The sequence below is a fragment of the Pongo abelii genome, chromosome 6, assembly GCF_028885655.2.
Source record: "Pongo abelii isolate AG06213 chromosome 6, NHGRI_mPonAbe1-v2.0_pri, whole genome shotgun sequence".
NCBI classification, from domain to species: Eukaryota; Metazoa; Chordata; class Mammalia; order Primates; family Hominidae; genus Pongo; species Pongo abelii.
Genome location: NC_071991.2, coordinates 13,587,233 through 13,607,789, shown reverse-complemented (window position 1 = coordinate 13,607,789; position 20,557 = coordinate 13,587,233). Strand labels below are relative to the sequence as shown.

Sequence of the window (20,557 nt, the reverse complement as noted above, 5' to 3'; positions counted from 1 at the left end):
GTAGAGATAGAGTTACACTATGTTGACCAGGGTGGTCTTGAACTCCTGACCTCAAGTAATCCTCCCGCCTCTACCTCCAGAAGTGCTGGGATTACAGGTGTGAACCACCACACCCAGCCCTCCTGTGGTATTATCTGAAGGCCAGAGTGACAGGACTTGTTTTCAGACCCCAGGCATAAAACCTTCCCAGCAGCTAGAACTCTCCTGGGCTTGGGGTGATGGAAGAATATTCAGCTTCCATTTTCACTCCTGGTCTCCAGGGTCTCTTCCTGTGGGCCAAGGGTGAGGCTGGTTGGGGCAGGGGCTGATGGGGCCTAGGGCAGATATGGGTCTTCAACTCTGCCCTGCTCACAGCTACCCCCCCATGGAAAATCTCAGAGAGGAGAAGGGGAAGGGTGTCAGGTCTAGAACATGCTGGTCTCAAGCCCATCTATTCTTGCTGGCACAGCCCCAGTGTCCTGCCTACCAAGAGGGCAGGGGCCAGAAGCACGGTGCCCCTCTTTTCTGCCCTCAGGATATCTAATCTGGAGGTATCAGCTCCTGGCTTCTGGAACTTACCTGGAGCTGTGATGTCCATGGCAGGGCTCTAGGTTTCGGTCAGAGACCCTTCGGCCAGGCAACCAGCCCCTGACCTTCCCCTGCCATCAGAAAGGCTCCGTCGAACTCCTTCCCCCCACCATCCCCACTCCCAGGCCTGGCTCTGCCCAAGGTCTGGGTGGGGATGCTGGGCATAGTAGCTGGCCTCCAAGATGGCCCCCAGTCATCTTTACCTCCTGGTTTCCACCCACTTATGTAGTTCCCTCCCAGAGCTGGGCCGTATCACACCAGAGCATGGTGGAGGCAATGGCGTGTGAATTCTGTGGCTAGGAATAAAAATAACACTTTGGTTTCTAACCTGGACCCTTGAATCTCTTGCTCTGGGGGAAGCTGGGCGCCATACTGTGAGGACACTCAAGCAGCCCCGTGGGTTAGCCCACGTGGGGGAGGACTGAGTCCTCCTGCCTACAGCCAGGCCTCACTTAGAAGTGCATCCTTCAGTCCTTAGCTAAGATTTCAGACAACGGCAACCTCATGAGTGACTCTGAGCCAAAATCACTCAGCCAAACTTCCTGAATTCCTGACCCAGAGAAAATGTGATCTATAAATAATGATCATGTTAAGCCGCTAAGTTTGGGGGCAACTTGTTATACAGCACCAGGTAACTAATACAACCCCTCCGGCTCTGGGGGCCCTTCCTCAAATTCTGGGTGTTTTTCTACCCGCCTCTAGCCCCTGGCCTGTGTTCCCCCGACCACAGTGTGGAGGAGAAAGCGATGAGACCAGGTTCTGGCTAGATCAGCAAAAAACCAGACAGCCACCAGCCAGCATCGTTTTTTTTTTTCCTTTTCATTTTAATTAACACTTTACAAAGTACAAAATATACTGTCTTTTTTGGGGGAACATTAGGTAATTTTTTTCTCTCCAACATACAGTACATGAATCTCGAGGGTTTTGTGTTTCTTCAACAAGAAAATAAGCTTGAGGGCCCCAGGGGGTAGGGATAAGATGGCAGGTTCTCCCCTTCACCCAGATCTTGGGACCGATGAAACGCCGCTGCTGCTGCTGGTGAGCCGGGCATGCCAGGTGAGGGTTGGAGGGGGCCGCGGGCAGGAAGTCCCCTGCCCCCACTATGATGGGGGGCTCTGGGCAGGGCAGAGGCCCCTCAGTACACCATCCATCCACTCACCCCCATCTCAGGATAACGGAAATGATTTTGGCATAGAGACAGAGGAGGGCTTGGGACTGTTCTGCTCAACTCTTCCTAGACCGTCTTCTGAATACAGGTAAACTGAGGCAGTGGACGGTAAACCGCACTGGCCTTGGCCTGTCTTGGGACCTGAACTTGGCCTGCTGTTCACCCTGCCACCTCCAAAGTTTGGGTGAGGGGCAGGGGTCTCCAATTCTTCTGGACCTTCTTCCAGAATGAGCCCCAGTAGATGAGGGAGCGCCGGCCCCACAAACTCCCTGTGAACGCCATCTTCAGGATGGGATGCCTTTGAAGAGTCAGCACAGGGAGCCCCAGCCCCTTCCAGTCAGAGCTGGGCTGTATCAAACCAGAGCATGGTGGAGGCAACGGCGTGTGAATTCTGAGGCTAGGGATAAAAATAACACTTTGGCTTTTACCCTGGGCCCTTGAATCTCTTGTTCTGGGGGGAAGCCGAGCGCCATACTGTGAGGACACTCAAGCAGCCCCGTGGGTTGGCCCACCTGGGGAAGGACTGAGGCCTTCTGCCTACAGCCAGGCCTCACTTAGAAGTGCATCCTCCAATCCTTAGCTAAGATTTCAGACAACAGCAACCTCATGAGTGACCCTGAGCCAGAACTGCTCTAACTGTTCCTGATACCTTTGCCCCCCTCCAAAGTAGTTCTGACAAGTGGGGTAAGGCCATCCTACCAGAGATGCCCCACCCTCTCCCCTGGAGCCAGGGTCTGCATTCGAGTCCTGCCCTCACTCACCTAATCATTTCTGCACTTGAGGCCCGACAGCAAGACTGCTACTGAGAACTCAAAATACTCCAACAGCCAGTCCCGTATCTCAGGTGTGGGCTCTGCACACGTGCACACACACACACTCTTAATGCATAGGAACACATCCACGCTGACACGTACGTGCACATACGTGTGCATAAACACACCTAGGCCTGCATCCTCACTCCTAGCACACAGGCCGCCCTGCACTTCCAACTTCCATAGCTCCTCTTCCCTTGTAGTGACAGCCACAAGCTGACTCGGCCACCAGGCTGTCCCTGGATGCCATGGCTCAGGCCTCAGGCTCCTGCCTCTGCTCCAGGATGCTCCTGGCTGGCTTCCTTCCCTGGGGCCTCTCGTTATTTTCTTGTAGAGGCAGGGTCTTGCTGTCCTGGCCTCAAGCTATCCTCCCGCCTTGGCCTCCCAAAGTGCTGGGATGACAGGCCTAAGCTACCAAGCCTGGTCTCCTTTGAATGGGCCCCCGCCAGGCCTAACCCCCTCCCTCAGCATAGTACCTCTGTTGGAGAAGCGCACCGGCCTCACTCAGGCTCTGCCTATTACACTAACCAATGTCTCCAATGCTCCAGGCCCTGCTCGGAGCGGGCTAGAAGGTTGGGGGTGCTTCTTCCCATCCCCATGCAAAGTGCTTCACTCAGGAAGTGGCGTCAAAAATCCCATTGGCCGGGCGGGGTATCTCATGCCTGTAATCCCAGCACTTTGGGAGGCCAAGGTGGGCGGATCACCTGAGGTCAGGAGTTCGAGAACAGCCTGGCCAACATAGTGAAACCCTGTCTCTACTAAAAATACAAAAATTAGCCGACCGTGGTGGTGGGTGCCTATAATCCCAGCTACTTAGGAGGCTGAGGCAGGAGAATCGCTTGAACCTGGGAAGCAGAGGTTGCAGCTAACCGAGATCGCACTACTGCACTCCAGCCTGGGTGACAGAGTGAGACTCTGCCTCAAAAAAAAAAAAAGATTCCCCCATTGCAGGGCTGAGAAAAGCCCTGGTTGTCACCACATCCAGATCTCAATGCTCAGAAAGGGGCCCAGGGTGACCTTAGGACTCCCCAGGGTATCCCTGGAAAATGTGGCCAGGAGGAGGGGGCCAGTGTTCACCTTTGAAGATCACCAAATAGTGCCCTGGGCTTTAACAGGGGCCTGGCCTTTCCTGTCTTCCCAGTCTTCTCTCCTGACCTCCAGGGCATCCTGTGTCACCTCAGAGGGGCAAGCCCCTCCAGACCAAGCCTCCTCCTGCTAAACAAATGTCACCCTGGCTATGCTGCTGCTTCCGGAGGCCACACTGGGAGCCTCTGATCCCCCAGCTCCTTCCTTTCCCACCAGCAGCCTGGTGCCTGGAGGTGAGAGGAGGTAAAAATGCCAGTGGTTTGGAGTGAGGCTCTGGGTCCCCACCTCTGAATCTTGGGGAGGGGAGGCTACCAGGGTCAGGCCTGCAAGCCTCTCCAGCTCGGATGCATGCCTCGGGCTGAGGATGGTGGTGTGGGCAGTGCCCCTTGAAGGAGGGCGGTCCTGGAGATGCCCATGGAGGAAGGAGGTGCAGAGTCGGCAATGCCCAGATCTTTGCTGGGTCAGGACGAGGGGCTGAGGGAGAAAGGGGTGTCTTGGGAACAGGGGAGCCCCACAACGAGGCAGAACTTATCAGTGGCAGGGAGGGGGTGGTCACTGCTCTGTTCCTCCCCATCCTTCAGCTCCCACTGGTACTCGGAGTGCAGGAAGGGGAGAGGGTGGGGTTGAGACTGTCTGAGCTTTTCTTACTGGAGAACCACACAGGGGCCAAGACACACACTCCAGGAGCTCAAGTGGCAGCCCCAGGGTCACCTGCTCACCCCTAGAAATTCCACAAGTCCGGGCACGGTGGCTCACGCCTGTAATCCCAGCACTTTGGGAGGCCGAGGTGGATCACTTGAGGTCAGGAGTTCGAGACAAACCTGGTCAACATGGTGAAACCCCGTCTCTACTAAAAATACAAAAATTAGCCGGGTGTGGTGGCGAGTGCCTGTAATCTCACCTACTTGGGAGGCCGAGGCAGGAGACTCGCTTGAACCCAGGAGGTAGAGGTTGCTGCAGTGAGCTGAGATCGTGCCACTGCACTCCAGCCTGGGCGACAGAGCAAGACTCCATCTTGGAAAAAAAAAAAAAAAAAAAATCCACATACTAGAGAGCCCTCTTCCTCCCCCGCCAGGCATCTGCCCCATCCGCCAGTGCCAATACAACGGGCCCACTCCTCTGATTACCTCCAGGGGACGGACGGCAAACAGGTAAGGAGTTCCATGCAACTGCGGATGGAGCCCCTCCGAGAAACACATGCCCCTCCAAGTGGGGTCTGGGGCCTGGAGAGACCCTCCCACCCAGCAGACCAGGAGATGGCCGGGGGACAAGGGCAGACGGCCCCTGCCTGGGAAAACCCACACTCATACCCCACCCCGAAGAGCTGTGGAGACCAAACCAAGACTACGCTACACACAGAACGCCGAGAAGATAAACCAAGCTTTACACGAGCAGGATGGGGACGGGAAAACTAAAGGGTCCCCCTGTGACCGAGGAGCAGGGTCCCCGGGGGGCAGCTCCCACGGAGCAGGCTGGAACAGGGACCACCCCTGCAGAGCCAGCCAGGGCGGAGAGCCATACCCTGGCCCCAGCACGCCCCGACATGCGTGCTTTTCTCCATGACACGAGGCCAGTCCCCAGGAGCAGCCCCGGGAGCAGAACCTGAGATTTCTAAGCTTGCAGGTTACAAAAAACAAAAAAAAAACAGAGAAGCCGCCTGCGTAAAAAGTGCCACCCACGGAGGCGGGACGCAGGCAGCGTGTGGCCCATTCAGCAGGCCCAGGTCTTCAGGGCGAGGCCGCTGGCGGGGGCAGGGGAGAGGGGTCATTCTGGTTAAAAGCAAGAAGTTCCAAATACTCCTCCCTCGGGATCAACGTCCCCCCAAATAAAACAAGGGCGCCCAGGGACCTTGGCTGGGGAAAGTGGGGTGCAGGAGGCATGACCCACGCCACAGCGGGCTCTCGGCACCCATCCCATGTCCCATGTCGCAGGCTCTTTGAGCTGCTGGCTTTGTTCTCTCAAGTCAGGTCTGAGGGAACCCATCGGCTTCTGTAATAATCGTATTGCCTATATACTTGAATTAAAAATATATGGTGGCTCAAATGTGCCCGCGTGCATGGCAGACGGTGTGGGGTGGAGGCCGTCACGCCCATACACGTGTGCACACACAGCGGGGGGCTGTGTCCACGGACTGCGCACACAGTATATATTAACATATATATTGCTCAAGTATATATGCTATTTACAGTATATATCTCTATCAACATAAAACACAGGTATTTATAGGTGTGTACAATAGATACGTCCTAGGAAGTCTAGGGGACACACGACTCTGGGGTCACGGGGCCGACACACTTGCACGGCGGGAAGGAAAGGCAGAGAAGTGACACCGTCAGGGGGAAATGACAGAAAGGAAAATCAAGGCCTTGCAAGGTCAGAAAGGGGACTCAGGGCTTCCACCACAGCCCTGCCCCACTCGGCCACCTCCCTTTTGGGACCAGCAATGTACGAGTTTTGTTTTGGAGTTTTGTGCAAAACGAATTAACTTAAAAAAAAAAAAAGTTGGTTTCTAATTAATGTGGTGGGGCTCGAACACCCACAAGGATTTTAAAGAACAGCTTCTCCATCTGGTGGGCTTCCAGGGCTCAGAGGATTCTACACAGCTCAGAGAAGCGGGGAGCACTTCGCCAGGACTAGAAATATCCCTTCTCCTCTGACCACAGAAACAGCACAACTCGGCTGGGTGTGATGGCTCATGCCTGTAATCCCAGCATCTTGGGAGGCCGAGGCAGGCGGATCACTTAACTCAGGAGTTCAAGACCAGCCTGAGCAACGTGACGAAATCCCGTCTCTATTAAAAATACAATAACTAGCCAGACGTGATGGTGTGTGCCTATAATCCCAGCTACTCGGGAGGCTGAGGCAGGAGAATCACTTGAACCTGGGAGGAGGAGGTTGCAGTGAGCCAAGATCGTGCCACTGCATTCCAGCCTGGGTGACAGAGCCAGACTCCCATCTCAAAAAAAAAAAAAAAAAAAAAAAAACCCACCAGAGCGAAAGCCACAGGGGCCCTTGGTCTTGCTCATTCAGAAAACCACCCCACTAGAAGGGACACCACAGCTAACCCCATGCCTCCTGGACATGACCACTCAGCTGGCCCGCCACCCGGCTGTCCACCTCCCCATGGCCCTCGGGTTCCCTCACCCCCTCCGGTGCTCAGATAGAACCACAGCTGGTTGGGAGTTCCCATGTAGGGTGCCAGCAGCTCCAGCGTCTTGTAAGAGATCTCTGCTCCCAGCTTCCCTTCAGAAGAGAGGGCCAAGGCTCCTGTGACATCTCCCGACTCCCACTGCCTGCCCCTGGAGCCACAGAGCACCAGCCTAGACACGGAGCCTCCAGGCCCCCTTGACAGAACTCAAACAGGTCCTATCCCCGCCAAACAGAAACTACCGCCAAGAGCAGCCTGGGTGCAAATACATTAAATAAAAAACTAAAACAAAGTACGGTTTTCTCTATTAAGGCTCAGTTAAGCTGCCTCCTGGGTCAAGTAATCATGATGCCACAGCCCCCGACCAAGGGGCAGGTGGGCAGGCAGGTGAGTTGGGGGCAGAGGAGGGAGGAGGACGGTGGGGAGTCCTATGCTGGTCTAGTTGTCTGTTGGGGAGGTGGGACACCACCTAAGAAACCTCAGGCCCGGAAAGCCAGGGATGTCCCTGCTGGGGGAAGCTGAGGCTCTACCTGCCCAAGTCGGGTCCAGGGAGAGCCGAGGGGACAGGAGCTGATGCTCCAGGCTGGTGGGTCTCCTGGGACCCTCCCTCCTCCCCCAAGGACTGAGTGCTTGTCGGGGAGGGTCTGGACAGGGCCCTCTTGGCAGTCTTGCTGGGAGTTGGGCCCAGGCCCTGTGGTTGACAGGCGAGGTATAGGGGGAGTCTGGGTCCTTCCCAGCTCGGGGATCCCACCTGGATTCCTGTCTGAGCCTCACCAGCCCCGATGACCTGAGGGGGCCATGCTGGCCTCCACTCCGAGGGAACCAGCCCTGAGCTGATGGAAGCAGAGACCAGTGATCACAGTACTCACCCCCAAACCCTCCCAGGCACCCCAAACTCGGCCCCACCCTGCCAGCCCCAGCCCTGCAAGGTGACATGACAGCTGGCACACCAGTGTCTCGTAGGAGGGACCAGCTTCCCTCGGCATCTGCCCCTGGCCGTGGGTGAGCCCGGATGAGAAGGCGGATCAGCTCACAAGCTCCCTGGGCCTCCAAAAGCATTTTCTGGGGTGGGGGAGGTGGGGAAGAGAAAGGTCATTCTCTGGAGGGTCGGGGGGCTCCGGGAAGGCAGGAGGGCATGGAGAGGCCTTGGCGTGGGCCCCTGCCCTGGAGGGATTGGCAATCAAGGGAGTCTCCCACAGAGGCCCCTTCCTCAGGGTCCCCAGGCTGATTTTCCAGTCTGTAGAGAAATACTGCAAGATCAATCTTCAGGGTTAGGGCTGGGCCCGGGCGGCGGCAGGGAGGAGCAGAAGAGACCCTTCTAGTGCTTCTCTGCTTGGCTGACCTTCAGGGCACTGATGACACCATTGATGTTCTCTTCTGGGACCTGTGCGGGGGGGGGAGAGGAGGCAGATGCCTGCCCGTGAGCCCAGGAACCCGCTTCCCCACCCCGGCCCTGCCCTGGAGGGGTCTGGGGCTGGACACTCACAAGTGCATGATCAAACTTGAAAGTACTGATGTAGTAGGCTGGGATGTCCGCAGCGGCCAAGGGCTCCGAGATCTGGGCCACGATGCCACACTCATCTAGAACAGGAGAGACCGTCCTTAGCCTCTGCGGAACCTGGCTACCCTTGCCTGTGTGGCTCTTCAGCCTCTACCCTCTGTGGCCAGTGCCTACCCTGCACCCACCATCCTCCTAGAGAATTCCCATCTGCTATCCCTTTTATTTTTTTTGAGACAGAGTCTCGCTCCATCGCCCAGGCTGGAGTACACTGGTGTGAGCTCACTTCACTGCAACCTCCGCCTCCTGAGTTCAAGCAATCCTCGTGCCTCAGCCTCCCAAATAGCTGGGATTATAGGCGTGTACCACCATGCCTGGCTAATTTTTTTTTGTATTTTTAGTAGAGACGGGGTTTCACCATGTTGGCCAGACTGGTCTCGAACTCCTGTACTCAAATGATCCACCCACCTCCACATCCCAAAGTGCTAGAATCACAGGCGTGAGCCACTGCACCCAGCCTCCCACTCGCCATCCCTCTTGAAGGCTTAACCCAGATGTCCCCCAACCAGGAGCCTTCTCTGGTCGCTGGCCAGTGAAATAGTTTGGCTTTGTGTTCCTGCCCAAATCCTCCAACAGTAATCTGAAGTATTGGAGGTGGGGCCTGGTGCAAGATGACTGGATTATGGGGGTGGATTCCTCATGAATGGTTTAGCATCATCCTCTTGGTACTGTTCTTGTGACAGTAAGTCCTCACGAGATCTGGCTGTTTAAAAGTGTGGCACCTTGGCTGGGTGTGGTGGCTCACACCTGTAATCCTAGCACTTTGGGAGGCCAAGGCGGGCAGATCACTTGAGGTCAGGAGTTTGAGACCAGCCTGGCCAACATGGTGAAACCCCATCTCTACTAAAAATACAAAAATTAGCCGGGCATGGTGGCACGTGCCTATAGTCCCAGCTACTTGGGAGACTGAAGCAGGAGAATCACTTGAACCTGGGAGGCGAAGACTGCAGTGAGCCAAGACTGTGCCATTGCACTTCAGCCTGGGCGACAGAGCAAGATCCTGTCTCAAAAAAAAAAAAAAAAAAAAAAAAGAAAAAAAAAATGCTATCCACCAAAGACATTGTCTGGACAACTGTGGAAACAGAGGAAAGACTGAGTCTTAGGGAATGACTGAAAATTTTCTCCTGTGGAATCCTGTCGTTGTGGTTATACAGGAGAAAGTGTTTCTTCTTCTTTTTTTTTTTTTCTTTTTTTGAGATGGAGTCTCGCTCTGTCACCCAGGCTGGAGTGCAGTGGCGCGATCTCGGCTCACTGCAAGCTCCGCCTCCCGGGTTCACGCCATTCTCCTGCCTCAGCCTCCCAAGTAGCTGGGACTACAGGCGCCCGCCACCACGTCCGGCTAATTTTTTGTATTTTTAGTAGAGACAGGGTTTCGCTGTGTTAGCCAGGATGGTCTCGATCTCCTGATCTTGTGATCCTCCCGCCTCGGCCTCCCGAAGTGCTGGGATTACAGGCGTGAGCCACCTCGCCCGGTGCTTCTTCTCAGGATGGAAAAGGCGAGGCATTTAGGGGTAAAGTGTTGGGTGTCAGACTCTCTGGGAGATATCTGACAATTACATGTATTTACGTGAAGAAAACACGTTAAAAAATTGCCAACAGTTATTATCTTTGAGCTGTGGAACTAAAGAGTGATTTTTTTTTCTCTTTAATTTTTATCACAGCCCCAATTTATTCATTTTTAAATTAAATTTATTATTATTTTTTGAGACAGAGTCTTGCTCTGTTGCCCAGGCTGGAGAGCAATGGAGCGATCTCGGCTCACTGCAACCTCTGCCTCCCGGGTTCAAGCGATTCTCCTGTCTCAGCCTCCTGAGTAGCTGGGATTACAGGCACACGCCACCGTGCCTGGCCAATTTTTTTATATTGTTAGTAGACATGGGGTTTCGTCATGTTGGCCAGGCTGGTCTTGTACTCCTGACCTCAGGTGATCCACCTGCTCGGCCTCCCAAAGAGCTGGGATTACAGGCACGAGCCAACTCACCCAGCCTCTTTTTTTATTTTTAGAGGCAAAGATTTGCTCTGTCGCCCAGGTTGGAGTACAATGACATGATCATGGCTCACTGTAGCCTTGCACTCTTAGGCTCAGGTAATCCTCCTGCCTCAGCCTCCTGAGTAGCTGGGATTACAGGCGCCAGCCACCATGCCCAGCTAATTTTAAAAATTTTGGTAGAGACAGGGCCTCGCTATGTTTCCCAGGCTGGTATAGAACTCCTGGGCTCAATGGATCTTTCCACCTCAGCCTCCCAAAGTACTGGGATTACAAGCATGAGCCACCGCGCCCAGCTGCTTAATTTTCTAATAATAAGCAACATATTAAATTTCAAGAGGGGGCAAAATAAAAGCACTCTGATTGAAGCCTGCTCCCCACGTCCCCAAGAGGCCTGTGTACACCTGCCACACACTGGGGAGCAACAGAAACTTAAGGCTCCCCAAGCCTCAGTCTCCCCATCTGTGCCCCCCAGCAGGGGCTGAGTCACCGCGGACAACGTTATGTGAGTGGGCTCAGCAATGCCGGCTCCCTCAATCCCCCGTGCAATCCCCCCAGGACTCACCAAACCCCAGGGGCTGTCCTCCAATCCGGACCATCTTCCAGAGCTCTCCGGATGCGCTTGTGAACAGCAAGTTACTAGGAAACCTTCAAAAGGAACGAGAGAAGAATCCCCGAGGCTGATGTGAATTGCGCTCCCTCCTTGGCGTGCTGGTGCACCAGCCAGAGCGAGGCGTGGGGCTGGCCAGGCAGGGTTGGGCAGAGCTCAGGGCCCCCCAAAAACAATCCCTTCTGGACACCCTGGACCCATTCACCTCGCAGCCTCCTCGTCTTGGGGGGAGGTGGATGGGGAGGGTGATGTCAGGCTGGGCTTTGGAACAAGCCCCTCCCCAAACCCTTGCTAAGGCTGGTCTGGACACCTCTTCCCAGGTCCAGAGCAGAAGCTGAGGGAGAAATAGCACCGGGGCTGTGGTTCAAATCCCCACTTTGCCACCACCCCACAGTGGACCTCGGGCAACCCTTGCACCTCTCTGAGCTGGGGGACCAGCTCACTTATGATGAAGGGCTATGGTGAGGGTTTATTAGAGACAAAGTGGCCGGGTGTGGTGGCTCATGCCCGTTAATCCCAGCACTTTGGGAGGCCAAGGCTGGCAGATCGCTTGCAGTCAGGAGTTCGAGACCAGCCTGGTCGGCATGGTGAAGCCCCATCTCTACTAAAAATACAAAAACTGGCCAGGCGCAGTGGCTCATGCCGGTAATCCCAGCACTTTGGGAGGCTGAAGTGGATGAATCACTTGAGGTCAGGAGTTCACGACCAGCCTGGCCAACATGGCAGAACCCTGTCTCTACAAAAAATACAAAAATAAACAGGGTATGGTGGTGTGCACCTGTAGTCCCAGCTACTTGCGAGGCTGAGGCAGGAGAATCACCTGAACCTGGGAGGCAGAGGTTGCAGTGAGCTGAGATCACGCCACTGCACTCCAGCATGGGCGACAGAGTGAGACCATGTCTCAAAAAGTAAATAAATATATAAATAAAAAATAAAAATAAAAATACAAAAATTAGCCAGGTGTGGTGGCAGGCACCTGTACTCCCAGCTATTCAGGAGGCTGAGACACGTGGATCACTTGAACCTGGGAGGCAGAGGTGGCAGTGAGCCAAGACTGCACCACTGCACTCCAGCATGGGTGACAGAGCGAGATCCTGTCTCAACAAAAATAAAAATAAAAATAATCACGCTGGTTGCGGTGGCTCACGCCAGTAATCCCAGCACTTTGGGAGGCTGGGGCGGGCAGATCACAAGGTCAGGAGATCCAGACCATCTTGGCTAACATGGTGAAACCCGGTCTATACTAAAAATACAAAAAATTAGCCAGGCGTGGTAGCGGCGCCTGTAGTCCCAGCTACTCGGGAGGCTGAGGCAGGAGAATGGCGTGAAGCCAGGAGGCAGAGCTTGCAGTGAGCCGAGATCGTGCCACTGTACTCCAGTCTGGGCAACAGGGCGAGAAAAAAAATCACGCCTGAGGTGGGCGGATTGCCTGAGGTCAGGAGCTCGAGACCAGCCTGGCCAACATAGCAAAACCCTGTCTTTACTAAAAATACAAAAATTGGCTGGGCATGGTGGCACATGCCTGTAGTCCCAGCTGAGGCAGGAGAATTGCTTGAACTTGAGACGTGGAGGTTGCGGTGAGCCGAGATCGCACCACTGCACCCCAGCCTGGGCGACAGAACGAGACCCCGTCTCAAAAAAAAAAAAAAAAAACAAAAAAGACAAAGTGGGTGATGTACCATCACATAGTCCCCCCAGACCCCGGGGTCCACCCTGGGTTGAATGTCCACCCCAGGACCCTGGCTCACCTCTGCTGCGTCTGCACATCCATCACCAGGGAGATGTAGCCCTCGATGAGGGAGAAGGAGAAGAAGCGGATGTGGCCGCAGTCATCCCCAGTGGCCATGGGGTCCTTCACTCTGGGGACCGGAGGCAGCTGGTAAGGATGGGGCCCCTGTGGCCCCTGCCCCATTCACACCAGCCCAGGGAAGCTGGGCCCTGCCCAGGCTTTGATGCCACCTGGGTGACCCTGGGCCAGTGTCCTTCTCATCCTGCTCGCTATGCCATGGGGATGATTTCACCACATTCACAGAGGCAGGTGCTACACTTTGCAGTGCTGGAGGCCCGGCCGGCCTCCCACGCAGGCTACACCGGCCCCTGCCCGCATCTCAGGGCACAGGCTGTGGTGACTGTCAGCATGCTGGACCCTGCCCCGCCCCACCTCGTGTTGGCCTAAACTTTACAAAATCCACTGAGGAAGTGACACAATGTCTGTTGTTCACCAAATGAAAAAAATCTGAGTTCTCAGCTCCTCAACAGACTGTGCCTGTCCTTGGAGCTCAGTGGGGAGTGGGGAGTTTGTTACAGCTCCCAATGTGTCTTTGGGGCTTCACCAAATTTTGGGGTTTCCAGGGTAGGATGTCTCACCCCTCAGACTGGGGCTTTTAGGTAGAGCTGTGTCTCCCCCTCAGCCTAGTTCCAGGGCGGGTCCGTGTCTCCCACCCCAGACTAGTTCCAGGGCGGGTCTGTGTCTCTCACCTCAGACTAGCTCCAGGGCAGGTCCCTGTCTCCCACCTCAGACTAGCTTTGGGGCTGGTCTGTATCTCCTGCTTCAGACCAGCTCCAGGGCAGGTCCATGTCTCCCACCTCAGACTAGCTCCAGGGCAGGTCTCTGTCTCCCCACTCAGACTAGCTCTGGGGCGGGTCCGTGTCTCCCCCATCAGACTAGCTCCGGGGCAGGTCTGTGTCTCCCACCTCAGACTAGCTCCGGGGCAGGTCCAAGTCTCCCACCTCAGACTAGTTCCGGGGTGGGTCTTTGTCTCCCCTTTCAGACTAGCTCTGGGATGGGTCTTTGTCTCCCCCCTCAGACTAGCTCTGGAACGGGTCCTTGCCTTCCCACTCAGATTAGCTCCGGGGTGGGTCCATGTCTCCCTGCTCAGACTAGCTCCAAGGAAGGTCTATGTCTCTTCCCTCAGATGAGCTCCTGGCAAAGCCTCCCCCATCAGACTAAGACTCCTAGGTGGAGCCGTGCCTCCCTCTGGCCCACCCTGCGAGCCCTCACGCCCAAGGCAGCCCTACCCATTGGAGTAGAACATGACATCCATGAGGAGTGTGGCAACAGCAGGCAGCGTGTCAGGGTCCAGGCTGGTGACACAGAACCTGTTACTCGGGCTGGACAGTGGGTGGATGACCGGCCTCTGGACTGTAAGAGCACAAAGATGTCAGGCACTGAGGCTGGGACTGAAAGCAGCAGCTCTGGTGAGTGCAGGGCCTGGGAAGAGGGCTGGGGAGGGCTCAGCCACAGGCCCCGAGAGACTCATTCACCGCTGCTTCTCCAGCCTCTACCACCAATTACCACCGTCCTGATTCTCCATCTCACCCTCAGGCCCCTGGGCCTTTGCACATGCTGGGCTGGCTGCCTGGGATGCCCTTCCCAACCGGCACCACCTGGCTCCATTCCTACCTGTGTTCCAGGCTTCAGCACCACAGTCCCTGCCTGGGAAACCCACCCTGACACCTGGACTGCAGCAGGAGTGGCCTCTGGCCATTGCTGCCTGCATGCACATCCACCACCCTTGCTAGACATGGCAGCAGGGCCTGCCTAGGACCTTTCCATTACATTCTTTTTTTTTTTTTTTGGAGATGGAGTTTTGTTCTTGTTGCCCAGGTTGGACTGCAATGGCATGATCTCGGCTCACTGCAACCTCTGCCTCCTGGGTTCAAGTGATTCTCCTGCCTCGGCCTCCTCAGTAGCTGGAATTACAAGTATGCACCACCACACCCAGCTAATTTTGTATTTTTAGTAGAGACAGGGTTTCTCCATGTTGGTCAGGCTGGTCTCAAACTCCTGACCTCAGGTGAATTGCCTGCCTCGGCCTCCCAAAGTGCTGGGATTACAAGCATGAGCCACCGTGCCGGGCCCTTTGCATCCCGTTCTGCCTGGCACTCCATTCATACTCAGTGGGCAGAAGACCGTGCTGAGAGCAAGGCTGGTCTGCGGCTGGGCCTGGTAACTTCGTGAGGTTTCCCCTGCACAAACCCCCGCCCCCAGCTCACCCAGCTTGGGCTTCACGAAGCCGTTGGTGATGCCGAGGTTCTCGGCTGCCACGGTCTCGCCATTGACGACCCGCAGGATGGTGAACTCTGATGACAACGTGTGGGTGACAAAGGGCAGGTCCCGCTCGCGCACCTAGGGGCAAGAAGTTGAGGCCGTGTGTGCCTGGTGGCCCTGGGGGATGTGGGTCTGGGGTACCGACCTCTCACCCTGAGACTCTGCCCCCACCCTGGAATAGCGTGGAAGGGCAAGGCTGCAAGGGGTGGGAGATGGGAGTGAGTGTGTCAGAGGCAGGCGTGAGTGTGCAAGGCGTGTCTGTGACGGTCAGCTCACCAGGATGAAGTCTGTCTGATACGTGGACAGCATGAACACAGATATGTTCTGGTCGGCCAGTGGGGCGATGACTGACTTGGCGATCTTGGTCACGCCGATGGGCTGGGAGCTGGAGAAGCTGCCACCGCCGGACACCACGTTCAGGGCCAGCCAGGTGGCATCCGCCACACTCAGGTGCTCCGAGGAGGGCAGCTCTGGAGGGAGACACAGAAGGCAGCCCTGTGACTGCTGAGGTTCCAGCTGTCCCAAGGGCAGGGCAAGGCAGGCCAGAGAGGTGGAGAGTGAGGCTCTGGGGCCAGCTCCACCCTGTGCCTTGCCTCACTTTCCAACAGGATTTTTTGTTTTTTTTTGAGACAGTCTTGCTCTGTCGCCAGGCTGGAGTGCCTGGAGTGGCGCGATCTCGGCTCACTGCAACCTCCACCTCCTGGGTTCAAGTGATTCTTGAGTAGCGGAGATTACAGGTATGCACCATCACACCCAGCTAATTTTTGTATTTTTAGTAGAGATGGTATTTTCCCATGTTGGCCTGGCTGGTCTCGAACTCCTGATCTCAAGGGATCCTCCTGCCTTGGCCTCCCAAAGCGCTAGGATTACAGGCGTGAGCCACCGCGCCCGGCCTTCAACAGGATGGGATTTGAATCAAAGGCTGCTTTCTGGGAGGACTGGGCAGGGAAGGCCCTCAGATGACACAGGACATCCCAGGCAGCCACGTGGGCAAGTGGTTGATCTGCGCCGAGCCTGTTCCCTCAGCCGTAAAACGATGGCATCAGTAGTGGGTAATGCCCTTATCTTTAGTTCTTACAACCCTTTTGTGGGTCTGATGCTGTCATCATGCCCATTGTCTCACGTGTAACTGGCTTTCAAACTGGGTTCCTGGAGACCTCCCAGGGAGGCTCTGGGTGGAGGGGAGGCCAGCAAAAGGCTGGGTGGGGCTTTGGGGTTTCTCTTCCCCCTTCAGCCAGCCCTGCACATTGGGCTTCTCTGGAAGAACAGGCAACTCCAGGAGGGCCCCTGAAGATGCTGCATCATGGGGGGCAGTGACTGTCACCCATGTCCCTCCTGAGAGCCTGGAAGTCCCGGGGGCTGGCACTGACTTTGGCAGGGTGGGGAGGCCAGAGCAGCAGCAACTGCTAAGCCTCCTTACCTAGCTCATGAAAACCCAGAATCCAAACGTCGGAGCCATCCCTTTCACCCTGCCCTGCAGACAGAGTCCCTGAGTAGCCCTGAACGTGGGACACAGGCACACACTACGTGTGTCCACACACAGCCGCAGACTCGAGCCCAGGCTGCATTCGGGGCTCTTCATGCATCACCGGGCACCTGCCTAAACCCACCCAGTTCCAGGCCCCGAGTGGGAAGGGGGCCCGGCACAGGGAGGTGAACTCTGACACTGCATCCCACAAGGAGGCAGGATTTTTTTTTTTTTTTTGAGAAGGAGCCTCACTCTCACCCAGGCTGGAGTGCATTGGCATGATCTTGGCTCACTGCAACCTCTGCCTCCTGGTTCAAGCAATTCTCCTGCCTCAGCCTCCCGAGTAGCTGGGATTAGAGGCACCCACCACCAGGCCCGGCTAATTTTTGTATTTTTAGTAAAGACGGAGTTTCGCCACGTTGGCCCGGCTAATTTTTGTATTTTTAGTAAAGACGGAGTTTCGCCACGTTGGCCCGGCTGGTCTCAAACTCCTGGCCTCAAGTGATCCACCCGCCTTGGCCTCCCAAAGTGCTGGGATTACAGGCGTGAGCCACTGCGCCTGGCCAAGGCAGGGTTATTTTGCTCACTGTACACTCAACGGTCCAGAAACCCTGGACCTGGAAGGCTCAGTGATTTGCCGAAGATCACTTAGGAAATAACAGAGCCGGGATTCCAGTGCGGGTCTGGCTCAAGAACCCAGGCTCTATCTTGGGCACCAAATGAAAAGTACCAAGTCCCTAAGAAAATAGGGGGCTAAAAAGAGAGGTGCTGAGGCTGGAGGCAGTGGCTCACGCCTGTAATCCCACTGCTTTGGGGGGCCAAGGTGGGAGGATCGCTTGAGGCCAGGAATTTGAGACCAGCCTGGAGAATGTAGTGAAACCCCATCTCTAAAAAAATAAAAAAAATAAATAAATGAGCCAGGCGTGGTGGTACATGCCTGTGGTCCCAGACACTTGGGAGGCTGAAGTGGGAGGATAGCTTGAGTCTGGGATTTCAAGGCTGCAGTGAGCTATGACTGCACCACTGCACTCCAGCCTAGGTGACACAGCCAGACCCTGTCTCAAAAAATAAATCGATAAAAAGGGAGAGAGGGGCTCAGAGATGGGTGAGCTAAGGCAGCTGTGATGAAGATTCCTGGGGAAAGACGGGCTGGGCTCTGCTGGCAGGCAAGATGGCCTGACAGGAGGGAAATTGAGTGAGGCCCATGCCTGTCCCTACCTGCCCAGCTCCGGTCACCATGGTGACCACAGCCCAGGGAGCCCATTGGTCCCGCTGGCTGAGAAGGACCAGTGGTCAGCCAGTGGGTGGCTAGAGAGGCAGGCGGCTGCACAGAAATGGGAAAGGGCGGCCCCAATCTTGAGCAGTGGGAGGCCTGTCTGTTATCAAAGGCGCAGGCTTCGGGCTCTGAGGGGCCAATCCTGGCTCTGTCCTCCCCAGCGGAAGCGGCTGCTGATATAGCCTCCGAGGCGGTGAAGTGCTGGGGTGCATATGTGCACCTTGAGGGGGTGCTGACATAACCAAGACTCTGCCACTAGGAGTCTCTTGGCAGGTTTGGACGATTCCCAGAGTGGTCTTGGGGAGAAGCCCAGGCCTGAGACCAGCTGGAAACATGGGTGCGGGGGAACAGGCGGCTGCTGCTGGCTGGAGGATTTCAGGTCAATCAGCAGCTGGCCAGAAGCAGGCAGCCTGTCTGATGGATTGGTCTACCCACCCTGCTCACGGCCTCAGCCGTGGGAAGAACCCAGAGCTGTTGCTGCTTTTTTTTTTTGAGCGAGAGTGTCTTACTCTGTCGCCCAGGCTGGAGTGCAGTGGTGCGATCTCGGCTCACTGCAACCTCTGCCTCCCGGGTTCAAGCGATTCTCGTGTCTCAGCCTCCTGAGTAGCTGGAACTACAGGTGCGCACCACCATGCCTGGCTCATTTTTTTTTTTTTTTTTTTTTTTTTGTATTTTTAGTAGAGAAGGGGTTTCACCATGTTGGGCAGGCTGGTCTCGAACTCCTGACCTCAAGTGATCTGCCCGCCTCAGCCTCCCAAAGTGCTGGGATTACAGGTGTCAGCCACCTTGCCCGGCCACCTCTCCACCTTTTGATCGGTCACTGCCTGCTGACCATGCCTTGCCACGCATGGCATGGATCACAATGATGTACCGCTGTCCCCAGTTCACAGACAAGGGGACTGTGATGGGTTGAGGGCTGGTGATGTGGAGCCTAAATGAGCACTGGGACCCTCTAACTCCAAGTCTAAGCTTCCACCCATTACCCAGAGGCTTCTAACATTATTCTGAATCTGTCAGGACACCTAGCACTGCACACAGTGCTCATTAAATGCTTAAAAGAGGCTGGGTACAGTGGCTCATGCCTGTAATCCCAGTACTTTGGGAGGTCAAGGCAGGCAGATCACTTGAGATCACGAATTCAAGACCAGCCTGGCCAACATGGGTGAAACCTTGTCTGTACTAAAAATATAAAAATCAGCCAGGCATGGTGGTGGGCACCTGTCCCAGCTACTCAGGAGGCTGAGGCATGAGAATCACTTGAACCGGGAGGCGGAGGTTGCAGTGAGCCGAGATTGTGTCACTGCACTCCAACCGGGGTGACAGAGTGAGACTCAGTCACACACACAGACACACACACACGTAAAAAATCAGAATATACACATGTACAACCCCTCTGTCTGCCACACAGACATGCTGCATCCATTTGAGCCAAGACCTTCTTTTTTTCTTTTTTTGAGACAGGGTGTTGCTCTATCACCCAGGCTGGAGTGCAGTGGTACAATCATGGCTCACTGCAGCCTCAACCACCCAGGCTCAAGTGATTCTCCCACCGCAGCCCACCAAGTAGCTGGGACCACAGCCATGCGCCACCACACCAGATTAATTTTTGTATTGTTTGTAGAGACGGGGCTTTGCCATGTTGCCCAGGCTGATCTTGAACTCCTGAGCTCAAGCGATCTACCTGCCTCAGCCTCCCAAAGGGCTAGATTACAGGCATGATCCCCTGTGCTCAGACCAAAATCTCTTAACAACGTTCACATTGAACAAGGAACTCTGCTGGTTAATGTCATTTACAAGCCATCCCCTGCCATCCCAGGAAAGACCCAGCATCCACTGAACCTTGGCCAGCTGCTAGCTTCTAAATATCAAAGCTGCCAGTGAACACGCACCCTGGCTCATGTTAAGAGTGGCAGAAGAGGCCCTTTGGTGGAAAGCAATGTTTGCAGCGCTGGAGGTTTGCAGAATGGGGTGACAGGCACCGGCCTTCATTCCCCATGCCAGAGCCAGCATCCTTCTTCCTGGGGTCACGCCTGTAATCCCAACACTTTGGGAGGCCAAGGTGAGGGATTGCTTGAGGCCAGGAGTTCCAGACCAGCATAGGCAACACAGTGAGACTCCTCTACAAAAAACACAAAAACTAGCCAGTGGGCTGTGCGTGGTGATTCGCGCCTATAATCCCAGCACTTTGGAACTTTGGAAGGTTGAGGCGGGTGGATCACTTGAGGTCAGGAGTTCGAGACCAGCCTGGCCAACATGGTGAAACCCTGTCTCTACTAAAAATACAAAAATTAGCTGGGCATAGCGGTGCATGCCTGTAGTCTCAGCTACTCAGGAGGCTTGAAGCAGGAGAATCGCTTGAACCCAGGAGGTGGAGGTTGCAGTGAGCTGAGATCGTGCCAGTACACTCCAGTCTGGACAACAGAGCGAGACTCCATCTCAAAACAAAATAAAAAAACAAAAAACAAAAAATCCCAAAAACTAGCCAGTGGGCCAGGTGCAGTAGTTCACGCCTGTAATCCCAGCACTTTGGGAGGTCGAGGCAAGAGGATCATCTGAGGTCAGGAGTTCAAGACCAGCCTTGCCAACATGGTGAAACCCTGTCTCTACTAAAAATACAAAAAAAAATTAGCCGGGTGTGGTGGTGCAAGCCTGTAATCCCAGCGACTCAGGAGGCTGAGGCAGGAGAATCGCTTGAACCCGGGAGGTGGAGGCTGCAGTGAGCCGAGATTGTACCACTGCACTCCAGCCTGGGGGACAAAGTGAGACTGCGTCGAGAAAAGCAAGCAACAAAAACTAAATTATCCTTCTGATGCAGAACGTCCAAGG

At 55.3% G+C, this 20,557-nt stretch overlaps 1 protein-coding gene across 1 annotated transcript in view; it reads right to left on the bottom strand.

Moving 5' to 3' along the window:
* Positions 1 to 1,367: 1,367 nt before the first annotated feature.
* CASTOR2 (cytosolic arginine sensor for mTORC1 subunit 2) overlaps positions 1,368 to 20,557 on the bottom strand; it is a 67,716-nt gene continuing 48,526 nt past the window's right edge. The window contains exons 3-9 of the mRNA XM_024249430.3: positions 15,264 to 15,457; positions 14,933 to 15,065; positions 13,955 to 14,078; positions 12,685 to 12,795; positions 10,892 to 10,974; positions 8,268 to 8,362; positions 1,368 to 8,165 (exon numbers count right to left, since the gene is read on the bottom strand). Coding sequence (XP_024105198.1) covers positions 8,100 to 8,165; positions 8,268 to 8,362; positions 10,892 to 10,974; positions 12,685 to 12,795; positions 13,955 to 14,078; positions 14,933 to 15,065; positions 15,264 to 15,457 — 806 coding nt within the window. The 3' untranslated portion in view covers positions 1,368 to 8,099. The remainder of the gene's footprint in view (positions 8,166 to 8,267; positions 8,363 to 10,891; positions 10,975 to 12,684; positions 12,796 to 13,954; positions 14,079 to 14,932; positions 15,066 to 15,263; positions 15,458 to 20,557) is intronic.